The sequence below is a fragment of the Mus caroli genome, unplaced genomic scaffold (genome assembly GCF_978045245.1).
Source record: "Mus caroli unplaced genomic scaffold, Mus_caroli_1 scaffold_2, whole genome shotgun sequence".
NCBI lineage: Eukaryota > Metazoa > Chordata > Mammalia > Rodentia > Muridae > Mus > Mus caroli.
The window spans coordinates 143,252,849-143,267,279 of NW_028227257.1; the positions used below are offsets into that span (position 1 = coordinate 143,252,849).

The window sequence follows — 14,431 nt, forward strand, 5'->3', positions numbered from 1 at the left end:
CTTGGTATTTTGTGATGTGGAAATTATTTAGAAATTTCAGTGTTCATAAATAAAAATCTAATTGGAATATAGTTATTAATTCATGTTTTCTGTACTTCCACTTGTACAATGAAGACAGAGTTGAGTAGTAGAAAAATTAGTCTCTTACATATTTGTTAACCTTTATCCTTCATGTTCCAGCTGTGACTACTTAGATAATCCCTGAAATTCTTGTTTGGTGCTGCCTTTTCCGTGCAGCCTGATGGTTGTGTTTTGTGTTTCAGAATGTTCCTACTTGCTCAGTCTTAGATTCTAGGTGCCTACACTTTCTAACATTCAGCTTCAATTACTTATTTTTATATTTGTCATTTTCAGTTTTCTCCCTTGTGAACTTGTTACATGGGCAACAGTTGGTTTCTTTGTTTATTTTGTCTTTTTTGACATCTTTTTAAGTTCTCAGGAGAGTTCTTTGGTTATTATAGATGATCCATAAATATTTGTTGAAATTTATTAACATGTTGATGCTTCCCTAAAATAAATAATGTCACCAACAGAAAGTTGTCCAGTCAAATGTGGAAAGGTGTGCCAAGTATAGAAAAGTCTAGAGACCATTTTAGGGAAAGAATGTGCTTTCTTGACCCTGTCTGTGATGTGAAGATCTTACCTGTTTTGCTCCTCAACTAAGATGGCTTGTACAGTGTATTTCGGATTAGCATTGCAGCCTTTGCTGTTCATTGTTCATATTGTTAATTCAGAAAGGACCTTTTGGCTTCTGTCCAGTGTTGCAAGTGTTAAAACCATATGATGGAATTAAGCCTTCACATTATTATAGGAAAAGTTTTGTTTTGTCTGTTTTTGTTTGTTTGTTTGTTTTTGTTGTTTTGTTTTGTTGTTGTTGTTTTTTTTTGAAATAGGGTTTCTCTGTGTAGCCCTGGCTGTCCTGGAGTTCACTCTGTAGACCAGGCTGTCCTTGAACTCAGAAATCTGCCTGCCTCTGCCTCCTAAGTACTGGGATTAAAGGCATGTGCCACCACTGCCTGGCTTGTCTGTTTTTTGGTGCAGATGATAGCTGGATCTTTTTAAAATAAGTAAGTGAAAGGACCAGAGTTGGCATAGGACACACCAAGACCAAGTTCTTAACAAAGGGAGATTTTTTTTTTTGCCCCAGAGAGATGAAGACAGGGGCTAGGAGACAAGGGAGAGAGTTGGAAGGAAAGGGGTAAGGGAGAAAGAAGGGGATAAGGGATATTTGTATTTGCCCTAAGGAATGCAAAGGGCTATCTTTGGATAAAGAGGAGGCAGACATGGTCCATAGGCAAATGGCAGTTTATAAAGAGAAAAAGGGAAACCCTTTGTTAGGATGAGCTGGTTTGTTTTGGTTGGGCATGTTAATTAGGTGAGCCAAAGGGGACTGGACTTTAATACTTTGATAGTTTGACCTTGATAGCCTCAGGAGTGGGGAAGGAGTTGCCAAATAGAGGAATAGACTAGTAAGTGGACTAGGTTTATTAATGTAATCTAATGTGGAATAGTAGAGGCTGGCCATGAGCACGGAGAGAGAAATTGGGGAAGGGAATGGGGAGAGAGGTGGGAAGGGAAGAGCAAGGGAGCAAGATAAGAGCAAGAGAGAAACGAGAGAAGCAAGAGAGCAAGGAGGGGGCAAGCAGCCTCTTTTATAGTGTCAGGCCTACCTGGCTGTTGCCAGGTATCTGTGGGGTGGAGCTTAGACAGAATGCGAACAACCTCAATTTATTATTTTATTTCATTTGTAAACTGAAGTTTAGTGAAATTTGTAAGTTCATTTCATGCCACCCCCTCCAGCAATATGATCTTATAGACACTGCTTCTATTATGAGTTACTGTGTTATATTGTCATACTGTGAAGTTCTAAGAGGTTCTTGTGTGCAGAGGAGTTGCTCTTTGCAAATTAACTGGCAAGTCAATGATCAGTTTCCTTCAAAACATCAGAAGTTGCCTTGTGGTGGTGGTCTTGCTTTGTTTGCTTTCAGTCTTCTTTCCTAATGTTGTTGGTTTAATGGCTTCATCCTGTTATAGAATAAAGTTTTTGGACTTTCAGTTCTTGATATCTTTTTGGTTGTGAGCCTAGCCTTTTCTGGCTAAGCCATTTGTCCAGCCTGTGGACTTTCAATTTTTACTGAACAGAAAGCAGTTGTTTTTTTTTTTAATTTTTTAAATTTTTTTAAAAAGCTACTGGGTTTACAGCTATATATTGAATGGTTGACTTCCTTAGAATAAAATAGTGTTGAAAATGGGAGGTTGCTGAACACTACATGGATTTTTATAGAATCTTAGTTTTAGTGAGGACATTTTAAAGATAACCTCTTTTCAAGAAATTGTTTTAGTAGTACGTATTCATTCTCTTTGTCATATGATATATGCAGTAATCATACTTTATTTGAACCGGTGTGTGTATTTATGTGTGTGCTTGTCTTTGTGTCTATGTCTTGTGTGTGTGTGTGTATGTCTGTCTAAATTTCTTTTGTTTATTTCAGGGAGATTTTATAAACTGGTTATAGGAATCTATGGTTGTAGGGCATAGATTGCAGAGTGCCATTTGTGGTCAGCTCTAGTTCTATGCTTTCATTAAAAAGTGGAATGAAGTGTCTTAATTCTAAAAGTCCAATAAAGAATTTCTTTGTTTAAAAGAGCAACTATAATAATATTAGAAAACCTACTACTGATAGTCGTACTAAAGGGTTTCCATATTTGAAGCACGCCTAAAGACTACTGCTTAGAAGAGGAGGAAACTGCTTCTTTTGCATCTCATGTATGTAGTTTCCTATTCTGATAGTTGCATTGTTTATACATGATCCATCTTGATCAAACCCCTGTTGTTTATATAGCCAGGACATAATTTATCCACCCACACAATTTATTTTTTTCTTTTTTCTTTTTTTAAATAAAAAAATAAAGTCTCACTAGCTACATTCTGGAGCAGAATGATTATGGCTTCTGGCAGGAAAAAGGATATATCTAGGAGTAATGAAATAAGGCAAAAACTTAGTGATTCTTCAAGTTTGGTACATGAATGATATACAGGGGAAGGGTGTGCTTAAGGGTTTTTTTGTTTGTTTGTTTGTTTCATGTTTTTGGAGTTAAGGGGACACGTTAGAAAGGCATTCCTAATTTTAATTCTAAAAACAAAGGATAAATATTATGCCAATATGTGCTATCAGTCTAATGACAGTATTAAGTGGAAAAGCATCATGGTAAATCAGTGGTATTGTTAATATTAAAATGCTTTATGCGTTGAATTTTCATGTAAGTCAGACAAAGTACCGATTTTTAATGGTAGGTTTGATTAAGGTTAGTTGAAGCATTGTTACCATCAGTAGCAGTATTGCATTTTTAGATGGTTTCCCTTGGGTGTGTCTTCCTTTGTAAGTAATGCATTTATGTAAAGAAGGTCTAGGGAATTTAGGTGCCACACTCTACTTACCAGGAGGGTTGCCTTTCTGCCCATATCACTTTTTACTTTAGGACATAGGTCAAGTTTTGTTTGCAATAATGTAATTATTTAAATAAAAAGTAAAGAGGATGAAGAGATGACTTAATGGCTAAGAACTGTTTTCCAGAGGAAATATGCTTAGTTCCTATCACTTATATAGCTTGGAACTACCTATAACCCCAGCTCTAAGAGATCCAGGGTTCTCTTCTGGCTTCCTTGAGTACCCACGTAAGCATGGCACACACAGAGACACAAACACACACATAAATACAAGTAAATAAATAGTAAAGGAGATAAAGTGATAGAAAAATCTGTAAAGTGTTTTTTTTTTTAATTATTTAAGTCAACATGAATCATGTGTATGGGTTCCACATTTAGATTTGAAACTAACTGTAAATTGAGAAGTTGTTTTTCTTGTTTCTGCAGGTGTATTCCAGAGAACAATTTTCAGATATTTTTGCTTATATTTGACATTGAGCAGTCAGGGGATTCAGGCATATGAGGAGGTACTGTCACATAAAACAGTGTCTAGTGAAGACGACAAGAAAGAGAGAAAAGGATCGGAAAAAGAAGCTAAAATACCATAGGAAACCATGGTGAGTGGTGACTGATTGCTTTCATCTTTTTAGTCATAAACGATTATATAATGTTAAATTACAAATGTTAACAGTGAGAGTAGTAACCTTAGATAAAAACATGGTTGCTCTTTTGGTAAAGAAAAGATTAGAGGGAGCTGGAGATCACAAGATGGTTCACAATCATTTGTAACTCCAGTTCCAAAAGATCCAATGCCCTCTTCTGGTTTCCTTGGCAAAGCACCTATACACATAAAATTAGTAAAAAACAAAATTAAAAAAAAAAAAAAAAAGCCCGGCAGTGGTGGCGCATGCCTTTAATCCCAGCACTTGGGAGGCAGAGGCAGTCGGATTTCTGAGTTCCAGACCAGCCTGGTCTACAGAGTGAGTTCCAGGACAGCCAGGGCTACACAGAGAAACCCTGTCTCGAAAAACCAATTTAAAAAAAAAAAGAAAAATTACATTGAGACTTGTTTTGCTTTTCTGGAGAATTACCTGCTTTTAGGAGAATATAGCTGTACTATAATTGTAGTTTTTATAGTCCTTTGACTTAATGTCATCATACATCTATGTATGTGTGTATATATATACACACACAAACTTTCTTCTGTTTGTTTATTTATTTTAGATTTAAGCTTAGATGTTTGTAAAATTTTTGTGTTTTGATATAATTTGATTCATTTTCCTTTATTGCTGCTTCTGAGTTTTAAGATTTGTATGATCATTTCTCTGTTTTGTTTTGTTTTTTTTTTTGTGTGTGTGTGTAGTTCTTCTGGTCTAATTATTTTAATACTTAAATATGTTTATCTGGTGCTTATTTGAATAATTTTCTAGTGATTTTGATATGAATGCAATACATATGTTAACTTAGATGGATAAGTTGATTATTTTTGAATTATGTATTTTCCGAACTATTATAAAATTTGGAATGCTGCTTGTTCAAAGGATTCTATCAAAGATTTGGGTGCCAAATGCTAGACATTACTCTATTGTTATATAGTTCATATTATAAATTTGTATCTTGATTATTACTATATTATATGGTCTTAATGAAAGGTGTGAGAATTTCTAGCACTTTGGGAGATGGGAGTTGGCCCGGTGGTGTCACATTGTGAATTACCATCATTTATTTCTAGAGAGACTCTTAAAACTACACTGTTATGTAGTATGGATAATGGTCTGTTTTGTTTTGTTTTTTGAAGGGGTAATCAGAAAACCACAAATTTAGCTGAAAGACAGAGTGTTTACATTGTGACTTATATGAATCCTACCAAGTGAAATACCTCCTGTTTTGGGATATGCCATTTGAATAAAATAGAACTCTACTTATCATTCATGATTATTGTTTGAACATTAACTGCCTTATAGTGGTTATCAGTTGGTGTTATGTTGACTAAAAATACACTTATCTTTAGGAGGTCACATTCTTTTTCTTTTTTCTTTTGCTTTCCTCCCTTTGATAGAGATCTATTAGATCTTTTGCCAATGATGATCGCCATGTTATGGTGAAACATTCAACGATCTATCCATCTCCAGAGGAACTTGAAGCTGTGCAAAATATGGTGTCAACTGTTGAATGTGCTCTTAAACATGTCTCAGATTGGCTAGACGAAACAAACAAAGGCACAAAACCTGAGGGGGAGACAGAAGTAAAGAAAGATGAAGCTGTGGAAAACTATTCCAAGTGAGTGTTGAAGCTTTTGTCAAGCTTTGTCTAAAAAAGCTTATGGATCCTCTGGATTGAGTTGGTGATGTGTTTGCTGTTCTTTGAATCTTATCATATGTGATATAACCAAGGTAGTAAATCTTTCATGGTGTTTTTATTTTTTTTATTTTTTCTGAGTTAAATTCTATAGGAAAGCAAGGAGGAGTAATGATAGTATCAAAAAAAGAAGATAATCCTTTTAGGACCTCTTTTGATAGTATACTAATATTTGAGAGTTATCATTTGCTGTGTTGGTTTAGCCTCTTAATTCTAAAATAAATAGTAATGTTTTTTATTTTAAGAAAGTCATAAAAATACTGTTTCTAGAGGAAGTCATAAAGATACTGCTTCTAGCTAAGCATGGTAGCACACACATTTAGTCCCAGCATGATGCAGAAGTAGGTGGATCTCTGAGTTCGAGGGCAGCCTCCTCTACATAGCTTTAGGACAGCCAAGAGAGACCCTGTCTCAAAACAAAACAAAAAAATATTGTTTCTATTAAATGTTTTGAAATCATGGTATAGGAAGAGTATAGGACAGTGTACTAGCAGCACTAACTATACTGTGTACTGGTTGGTTTTGTGTCAACTTGACACAGCTGGAGTTATCACAGAGAAAGGAGCTTCAGTTGAGGAAATGCCTCCATGAGATCCAACTGTAAGGCATTTTCTCAATTAGTGATCAAGGGGGAAAGGCCCCTTGTGGGTGGTGCCATCTCTGGGCTGGTAGTCTTGGTTCTGTAAGAGAGCAGACTGAGCAAGCCAGTGGAAGCATGCCAGTAAAGAACATCCCTCCATGGCTTCTGCATCAGCTCCTGATTCCTGACCTGCTTGAGTTCCAGTCCTGACTTCCTTTGGTGATAAACAACAGTATGGAAGTGTAAGCTGAATAAACCCTTTCCTGTTGCGCCCACTGTCTGGCAAGGAAAATGGATTCTTCTCAACAGCTTTATTGCAGGAACGCCTCGATGCTATGGGAACCGGGCACCCAGGGAGGACTCCTTATATACACCCCAGCACAGGGAACAGCTTTGTGTCCTCCTGGGATTGGTCAGTCTGCCGGCACCTTAATTTGCATGCACCCGCTTGGGAGGGGTTGGCGCCAGATTCGGGCTATCACCTGCACAGTGTTGTTTACAGCCAAGGTGTACCGGAAACTGGCGCCATCCTTTTTGCATTGGCTGCCTACACTTTCCTCTCCAACTTGCTTCTTGGTCATGATGTTTGTGCAGGAATAGAAACCCTGACTAAGACACCCTGTAAATTCACAGGACATACACCATCTTTGTTGCATATTAGTAACAGACATTTTGTGTATTTGTTGAGGTAAAGAAGCGAGAACTTATAACAGTTACAAGAGAAGTGTTGTGAGGTAGCAATAGTGGTTATATATAAGATGAAACCACAGTGCTACATGCAATTAGATCATGAGATTTTTATGTCATGCCAGTGTGGCGGTACTGTTTTGAGCACTGTTACTGTGATTACAGTAATTCTATACCTACTTTGGAAAATGAAGTTTATTTGATTGGTTATCCCATATTTATAGGTTTTAAAACATTACATTAACTATGACTTAATGTAAGTGGAAAATAGAGGCTTCAGAATTTCCTTCCAGCTTTCAGTTCTGTCTACAAATTACTGTGTTAAGTAGACAAGGAACAGTAAGAGAGGAACGATGAATAGATGGTCTGTACTGAAAGACAGTGCAGTCATTTCCTCCAAGATAAACAGTGAGCGTCCGAAGAGCATGGCGATTGACTGTAGGTTTTTGTAATTACTCAGTTTTTCTCAACTTTGATGGTTTAAAATGGTAATTGCTAATTAATATTTTCCAGTGGTTGTATTACTGTATACGTGGATTGCTCTGTATAATAGTTTCTGTGCAAGTTAAATCATTAATGGTTTCCGGATTTAAATTGTTGTATTTCTGTTGCTCTTTCAAATTTTTGGAAAATTGTGGTTTTGCAAGTATACACATATATACAACATGCTCTTCACTACTCTTTATTATTTTTGAGTATATATTTCTTAGAAGTTTGTACCTTTGGTGGCATCTGATTTTTTTTTTTTCAAGGTTGTCTGTAATTTTTCTTACATGATGGAACTCAAGGAGTACAGACTAGATCTGTTTTTACTCACTGTAAACCAGGGGCTGAAGTGTCTTTAAGGTTTATAGCTGTGTTCCACAGATACATGTATTTGGGCTCCTGGTCTATCATAAGTGTTCCAAAGAGTGTAAATACATGAGATAGGCACTTTTGCACAGCTGCTGTCTGTGCTCTCTTACAGACTGACTCCAAAGTCAAATCAATGGCATCAGGTCTCAGACTTTATATCACTAGGAATATTACTACTGTCTTAAAGAAATTATATTAGTTGGCTTGTTTTCCAGTAACTTTTATATTCAAATTCATTAAGTTCAGGACTTGAATTTGGACTTAGTTTTCCTGCTCAATCATGCTGTTATTTACATGTAGATGATAATAATATCAAACACACCATGATTATAATTTAGAATTTTAATGAGTGAGCTAACAATGTCTACTTTTATTGTGCATCAACTGCTATTCAATATTATTTTTGTATTAGATTCAACAAATCAAGTAGTCTGTTATTTTTTCTCTTTATATGCTTATATTTTACTTACTAAATTTTCACAATTTCACATTAGCTGATGAAGAGAGCTAACTCAGAGTTATTAATGAACTTTTAACTTGAAGATTACTGGGGTGGGGTGGGGAGGGGAAGGGGGAGAGGTGAGAGAACAAAAGTACCTTCAGGTTCCCTTCTGCCCTTTCTCTTTATGCTGTGAATGGACTTGAGCATTTCAGTTAATTAAGTGCTTTGCCATTGAGCTATACTTTATTTTAGTATCTGTACTTCAGTTTCATCTAGGTAAATTAAAGTACAGAGCAGGGAGAGATAAAGTGCTGCTGTTTCAAGTAATCAGATAAAGCTTTTTATAACCCTGATGTGTTGCCACATGCCTTTAATCTCAGCAGTTGGGAAACAGAGGCAGGTGGATCTCTTGAGTTTAAGGCTAGTCTGGTCTACATAGCTAGACTATTTCAATAAATCCTTCAGTTCCAGGCTAGCCAGGGCCACACCAAGAAACTTTGTCTTAAAGAAAAGAAAAAGAAATAGCTTTATTAGGGAAGTAATATTTGGAAATGGCTCAGAGGATCTGGTGGGTAACAGTGCAGGCAAAAGCAAAGGCGTAGATGTGAAGTAAATATAGGGACTGTTTAAGAAACAGCAATTGGGTCTGGAGAGATGGCTCAGCGGTTAGGAGCACTGACTGCTCTTCCAAGGTCCTGAGTTCAATTCCCAGCAACCACATGGTGGCTCACAGCCATTTGTAATGGGATCTGATGCTCTCTTCTGGTGTGTCTGAAGACAGCTACAGTGTACTCATATAAATAAAAATAAATAAATCTTTAAAGAAACAGCAGTTGTTTACTGAAGTTTTAATGTATGTTGTGCCCTGCCAAAGTTCAAAGTTTATTGCTTACATTATATTATATTAGAACAGCTATATGTGAAAAGGATTAGTCTTGTCTTGAGTGGGGAAGCAGGCTCAAAGAAGTCAAGTATTGGCAATGTTGAATGTCCAAATGTTCACAGGGACATGTCGGGAAAAATATGTGGGATGTCATCCAAAATTGTGGTTTCTCGAGATTAGGCAGTATTCTATATGTAGTAGATTAAAGGTAGTAGAGGTATAAAACTGGTAAAGAAGGATTTATTGAAATAGTCTGAGAACTTTAACAGAGTAGTGTGAAGGCAAAGTTTGGGCATGATTATGGAGAAGGGACTATACACATTAGGGAGCCAGAGAGGATAAGGCAGTAGAGTAAGAAATAATGTATGGCAGATTCTTATGGTTGCCTGAATTCTTGGGTCACTTACCTCTATCCCCACTTATACTGACTTTATAGGTTTAAGGTTTATTGAATCTTCAAGATGGTTCAGGCTCTGAGTGGCAACTTATTTATAACTCCCTGTCTACTTTCCACCACCATTTTTTTTCTCAATTTACCTCACTTTGAATTAACTGCTTCTAAAGCACACCCCCTTCTCCCATCTAGCCATTTCCCATCTAGCTATATACTATCTAACCAACTAACATTACTTTTTTAAAAATAAGTTTATTTAGAATGTGTGCTGGGGTGGTGATGTGTGTATATGCAAGCATGAATACATGGTGTATATGCTTCACATGGTGGGGCCAGAGAACTTTTTACCCACGGGACTATTTTCATTACTTTTTCATTTTTTTTCTCAAAATTATGGAATTTTAAAAAGAACAGTTTGAAAAAATGTTCCTGGGATTTGTAAGTAATAGAGATGTCATAACGAATTAAAATATCCATAATGTAAAATAATGATGTGTTCAGTCACTAGGAAAAAGTAACTTTAAATCTGTAAGCCTTAAATCTGAGTTTTACCTCGTAAATTTTTGGATGTTTGGTTGTACATAATAGTTTATCCACTTATGTGAGTACTCAGGAAGCCAAGTGATGATTAATTGTAGCTTGGGAAATATGTTATAGAAGTAATAATACAGGTTTTTATTTGTAGGGATTAATTGTAGCTTGGGAAATATGTTATAGAAGTAATAATATAGGTTTTTATTTGTAGGGATCAAGGTGGCCGGACATTGTGTGGTGTAATGAGGATTGGCTTGGTTGCAAAAGGCTTGCTGATTAAAGATGATATGGACCTGGAGCTAGTCTTAATGTGCAAAGACAAACCCACGGAAACCCTGTTAAATACAGTAAAAGATAACCTTCCGATTCAGATTCAGGTAAGTACTGTTTAACTGCATTTGAGAGTTTATAGAGTTAAGAAACAGTGACCTTGGTGACTGTTAACAAGAATTGGTAAGTCAGGGATAGGATTAAAAAAAAAAAGAATTTGGTCTGAGGGATCCACATTTCTGGTGATTATACTCAGGATATATTTACTAAAATAAGGCCATTAAAATACAGTCTTAAACCTTTCAGATGTAACTTACTGAGATTCTACATCTTCCCACCTATAGCCTATGTGTGTCTTTTAGTATTATAAAACTTTTAGAAGAGTTGGTGAAATATGACAAAAAGTTGAAAGATTAAAAAAAGGCCCAGTAGATAATTTCAGAATGATACTTTTAAAAATTGAAGATTTGGTTAAAGTTTTTAGTTTATTAATTATTTTGTGTGTGTTTGTAGATGTTAGGCCACAGGATTACTTTGTGAGGCCAGTTTTCTTCTTTTCCATTTATGTGGGTTCTGAACTCAGCCTGTGAAGCTAGCATGCCAAACAGTTTGGCTTGTTGAATCTTCTTGCAAGTCATCGTTAATTTAAAGTCACCTATCTGCTAAGTTTATGAGAAGTCACTATTCCTGTTTAGTTTCACAAAATTAAAAAGTTTTAATGATGTCATACTTTTATGTTCTAGTTAATCTAAATCTAACCTTGCTTGTCTATCCTAGAGATATGTGCACCACTGATTAGGAAGCTGACATTGTCTTTCATTTCATTTATGTGCTACTTGTAATTAATTGGATTGTAGCTTCTTGGTAATTTTTCATTTTATGTTGTGTTTTAGTTAGGGTTTTTATTGGTGTAAAGAGACACCATGATCAAGGCAATCATTATAAAGAACAGCATTTAATAGGGGCAGGCTTACAGGTTCAGAGGTTCAGTCCATTCTTGTCAAGGTGGGAACCATGGCAGTGTCCAACCAGTCATGGTGCTGGAGAAGGAGCTGAGTTCTACATCTTGTTCCGAAGGGAACTAGAAGACTAACATTTCCCTGGGCGGTGGTGGTGCACGCCTTTAATCCCAGCACTTGGGAGGCAGAGGCAAGTGGATTTCTGAGTTCGAGGCCAGCCTGGTCTACAGAGTGAATTACAGGACAGCCAGGGCTACACAGAGAAACCCTGTCTCAAGAAAGAAAAAAAAAAAAAAAGACTAACATCTCCAGGATGCTAGAAGGAAGCTCTTCTTGCCAACAAAGCCACACCTCTTAATAGTGTCACTCCCTGGGCTAAGCATATTTAAACCACCACAGAGTGTCTTCATATCCATGTCACAGAAATAGATGTCTGCCCACAAGTCTAAACTTTTGAGTGGGTGAATGCTCATTTGTTTGATCATGCTTGCTTTCTTAATTCTTGAAAATGATGTATTTAAAAAAAAAGTTTATTTTATATGTTGAGTGTTTTGACTGCATGTATTGGAGGCCAGAAGGTGGCATTGGATCCCCTGGAACTGGAGTTAAAGGTAGTTGTGAATTGACATGTAGATGCTGGGAACTGAGCCTGGATCCCCTGGAAGAGCAGCCTTTGCTCCTAACCACTCTGTCATCTCTAGCGCGCTCTCTCTCTCTCTCTCTCTTTCTTGCTTTTTTTATATTTGTATTTCTTGTAAGTGAGAAAGATACCTTAAAAAAAAATCAGTGTTTTTGGTTTTGAATAATCTAGGTGTGATGTATTTTTTGTATTTTTAGTTTTTAAAAAAATTATTATTTTATGTATATGAGAACTCTATCTTGATATACATCTACATTCCAGAAGAGGGTATCAACTTCCATTATAGATGGTTGTGAGCCCACAGTGTGGTTGCTGGGAATTGAACTCAGGATTTCTAGAAGAGTACTCAGTGCTCTTAACTGCTGAGCCATGTCTCCAGCCCTTCTTTTTAAGTTTTAAAAATAACGTTAAAAAAGACAAAAACCAGTGTATATTCATTGTATAAACTATTAGATTTTATTGGGTCATTCTGATCCATATCGACCATGTACTTTTATCCTATTCATCTATTTATTTCCTTCTTTTGCTATTCTCTCTCTTATTGTCCTTTCCCAAATAATCTGGCCATTGGTTTTAAGTCTTAAAAACAAAGAAACAAACAAATAACTCCTTCCTCAACTATGTATTTATTTGCTTGTTGTGAAATGCAAAAGACAACTTGCAAACCTTAGTTTTCTACTATGTAGGTTCTGAGGCTTGAATTCAGGTTGCCAGCCATGGCAGCAAGCATCTTTAGTCACTCAGCCATCTAGCCTCCTTTTTTAAGTTGTCCCCCCCTTTTTTTTTTTAAAGTTTAGAGTCTTATAAGAAAGAGGTCATAGAGGTGTGGGACTGGAGAGTTGGCTCAGTGGTTAAGAACAGTTGCTCCTTTTCAGAGACTCTCGGTTAGTTTCCAGCACAACTCTCTGTAACTCTAGTTCCAGGTGATCTGATGCTCTCTTTTAGCTTCCATGGGTGATGCATACATGGGGTTGACATATATACACTCAGGCAAACCATTCATACACACAAGTCAAAATAAGGAAAACCTTAAAAAATGAAATGCACATATGATTTCTCTTTGTGGCTTTGCCCTACATGATGCTCTATGGTCCCATCCATGTTCTTGCAAATGATATAACTTAGTACTTCTTGAGTAATATTCTCTTATGTATAACTTAGTATACAATTAGGGTGAGATACTTACAATCTCTGACTTGCTGAGTGCTGGGTTTAAAAAATACTTGTGACCACCCCACCCATCTGGGATCATTTTTGTGGCTTGGAAGATACAGCAGATTTGATAAAGTTCTGTCTACACACTAGTGCTTTCTTTATGCAGGTTGAACTTGATTTCTTTCTCAAGTGAGGATCTTTATTTCTAAGCACCACAGTTTTAAAATATTACTATTGGGTCGGCGAGATGGCTCAGTTGGTAAGAGCACTGACTGCTCTTCTGAAGGTCCTGAGTTCAAATCCCAGCAACCACATGGTGGCTCACAACCACCCATAATGAGATCTGTCACCCTCTTCTGGTCTGTCTGAAGACAGCTACAGTGTACTTATTTATAATAATAAATAAATCTTAAAAAAAAAAGGGTAGTTCCTTTTCTTTAAAATGTTACTGTTAATCTAGTAAGTCTTCAAGGGAAAATTCCAAGAGAAAAATATTGGTTTTTGCAGACCATCTCAAATTTTAGGAACTTTGTGCTTTCCAGGCTAGCAAAGACTAAAATGATATAAACATTCTGAGGTCTTTTAAGGGTTAAGCTAGAAGAGATGAAATAGACTTGAACACTTACAGCTAGTGGTGGATATTATGAGACATGTATTTCCATTTAAAATAGTCATTATAGCTTTCTAACAATAAATTTTCTGTATCTGGGTAAAGGTACGTTTCATTGGAAAGTGGTAATCTGAATTTTCCAGTGATGTTAAGAATAAGTTATATGCATGTACACACATTTCCCTCTAAGTGTATATCAAATTACATGTGTATTATTATTGTAATATTTCAAAAATAATTTTTAGTGTTCACATATTTCTTACTACACCTTACATTTAGTTTTGTGTGTGTGTATGTGTGTAAAATAATCTCTAATAGTATCTTTCTTGCAGGCTAAATACCTTTTCTGAACACTTACTGTAGGAACTGTAAGTGTTATTTACTATCTTTTTTTTTATTAGATTATTTTCTTTATTTACATTTTAAATGTTAATTCCTTTCCTGGTTTCTCCTCTGCAAACCTTCCCCTATCCCTTAACACCCCCCCACAACCCCACCCCACTCACCAAACCATCCGCTCCTGCTTCCTGGCCCTGGTATTCCCCTACACTGGGGCTTAGAACCTTCACAGGACTCCCATTGATGACCAACTAGGAGTTATTTACTATCTTAATCGAAATGGAAATACACCTTTTTC

At 36.3% G+C, this 14,431-nt stretch overlaps 1 protein-coding gene across 4 annotated transcripts in view; it reads left to right on the forward strand.

The window, feature by feature from the left end:
• Nucleotides 1-14,431, forward strand: part of Strbp (spermatid perinuclear RNA binding protein) — a 121,001-nt gene that overhangs the window by 46,850 nt on the left and 59,720 nt on the right. For all 4 annotated transcript variants that reach the window (XM_029474577.2, XM_029474579.2, XM_021155635.3 and 1 more), the window contains exons 2-4: nucleotides 3,875-4,044; nucleotides 5,487-5,707; nucleotides 10,372-10,537. In XM_029474577.2, coding sequence (XP_029330437.1) covers nucleotides 4,042-4,044; nucleotides 5,487-5,707; nucleotides 10,372-10,537 — 390 coding nt within the window. In that variant the 5' untranslated portion in view covers nucleotides 3,875-4,041. The remainder of the gene's footprint in view (nucleotides 1-3,874; nucleotides 4,045-5,486; nucleotides 5,708-10,371; nucleotides 10,538-14,431) is intronic.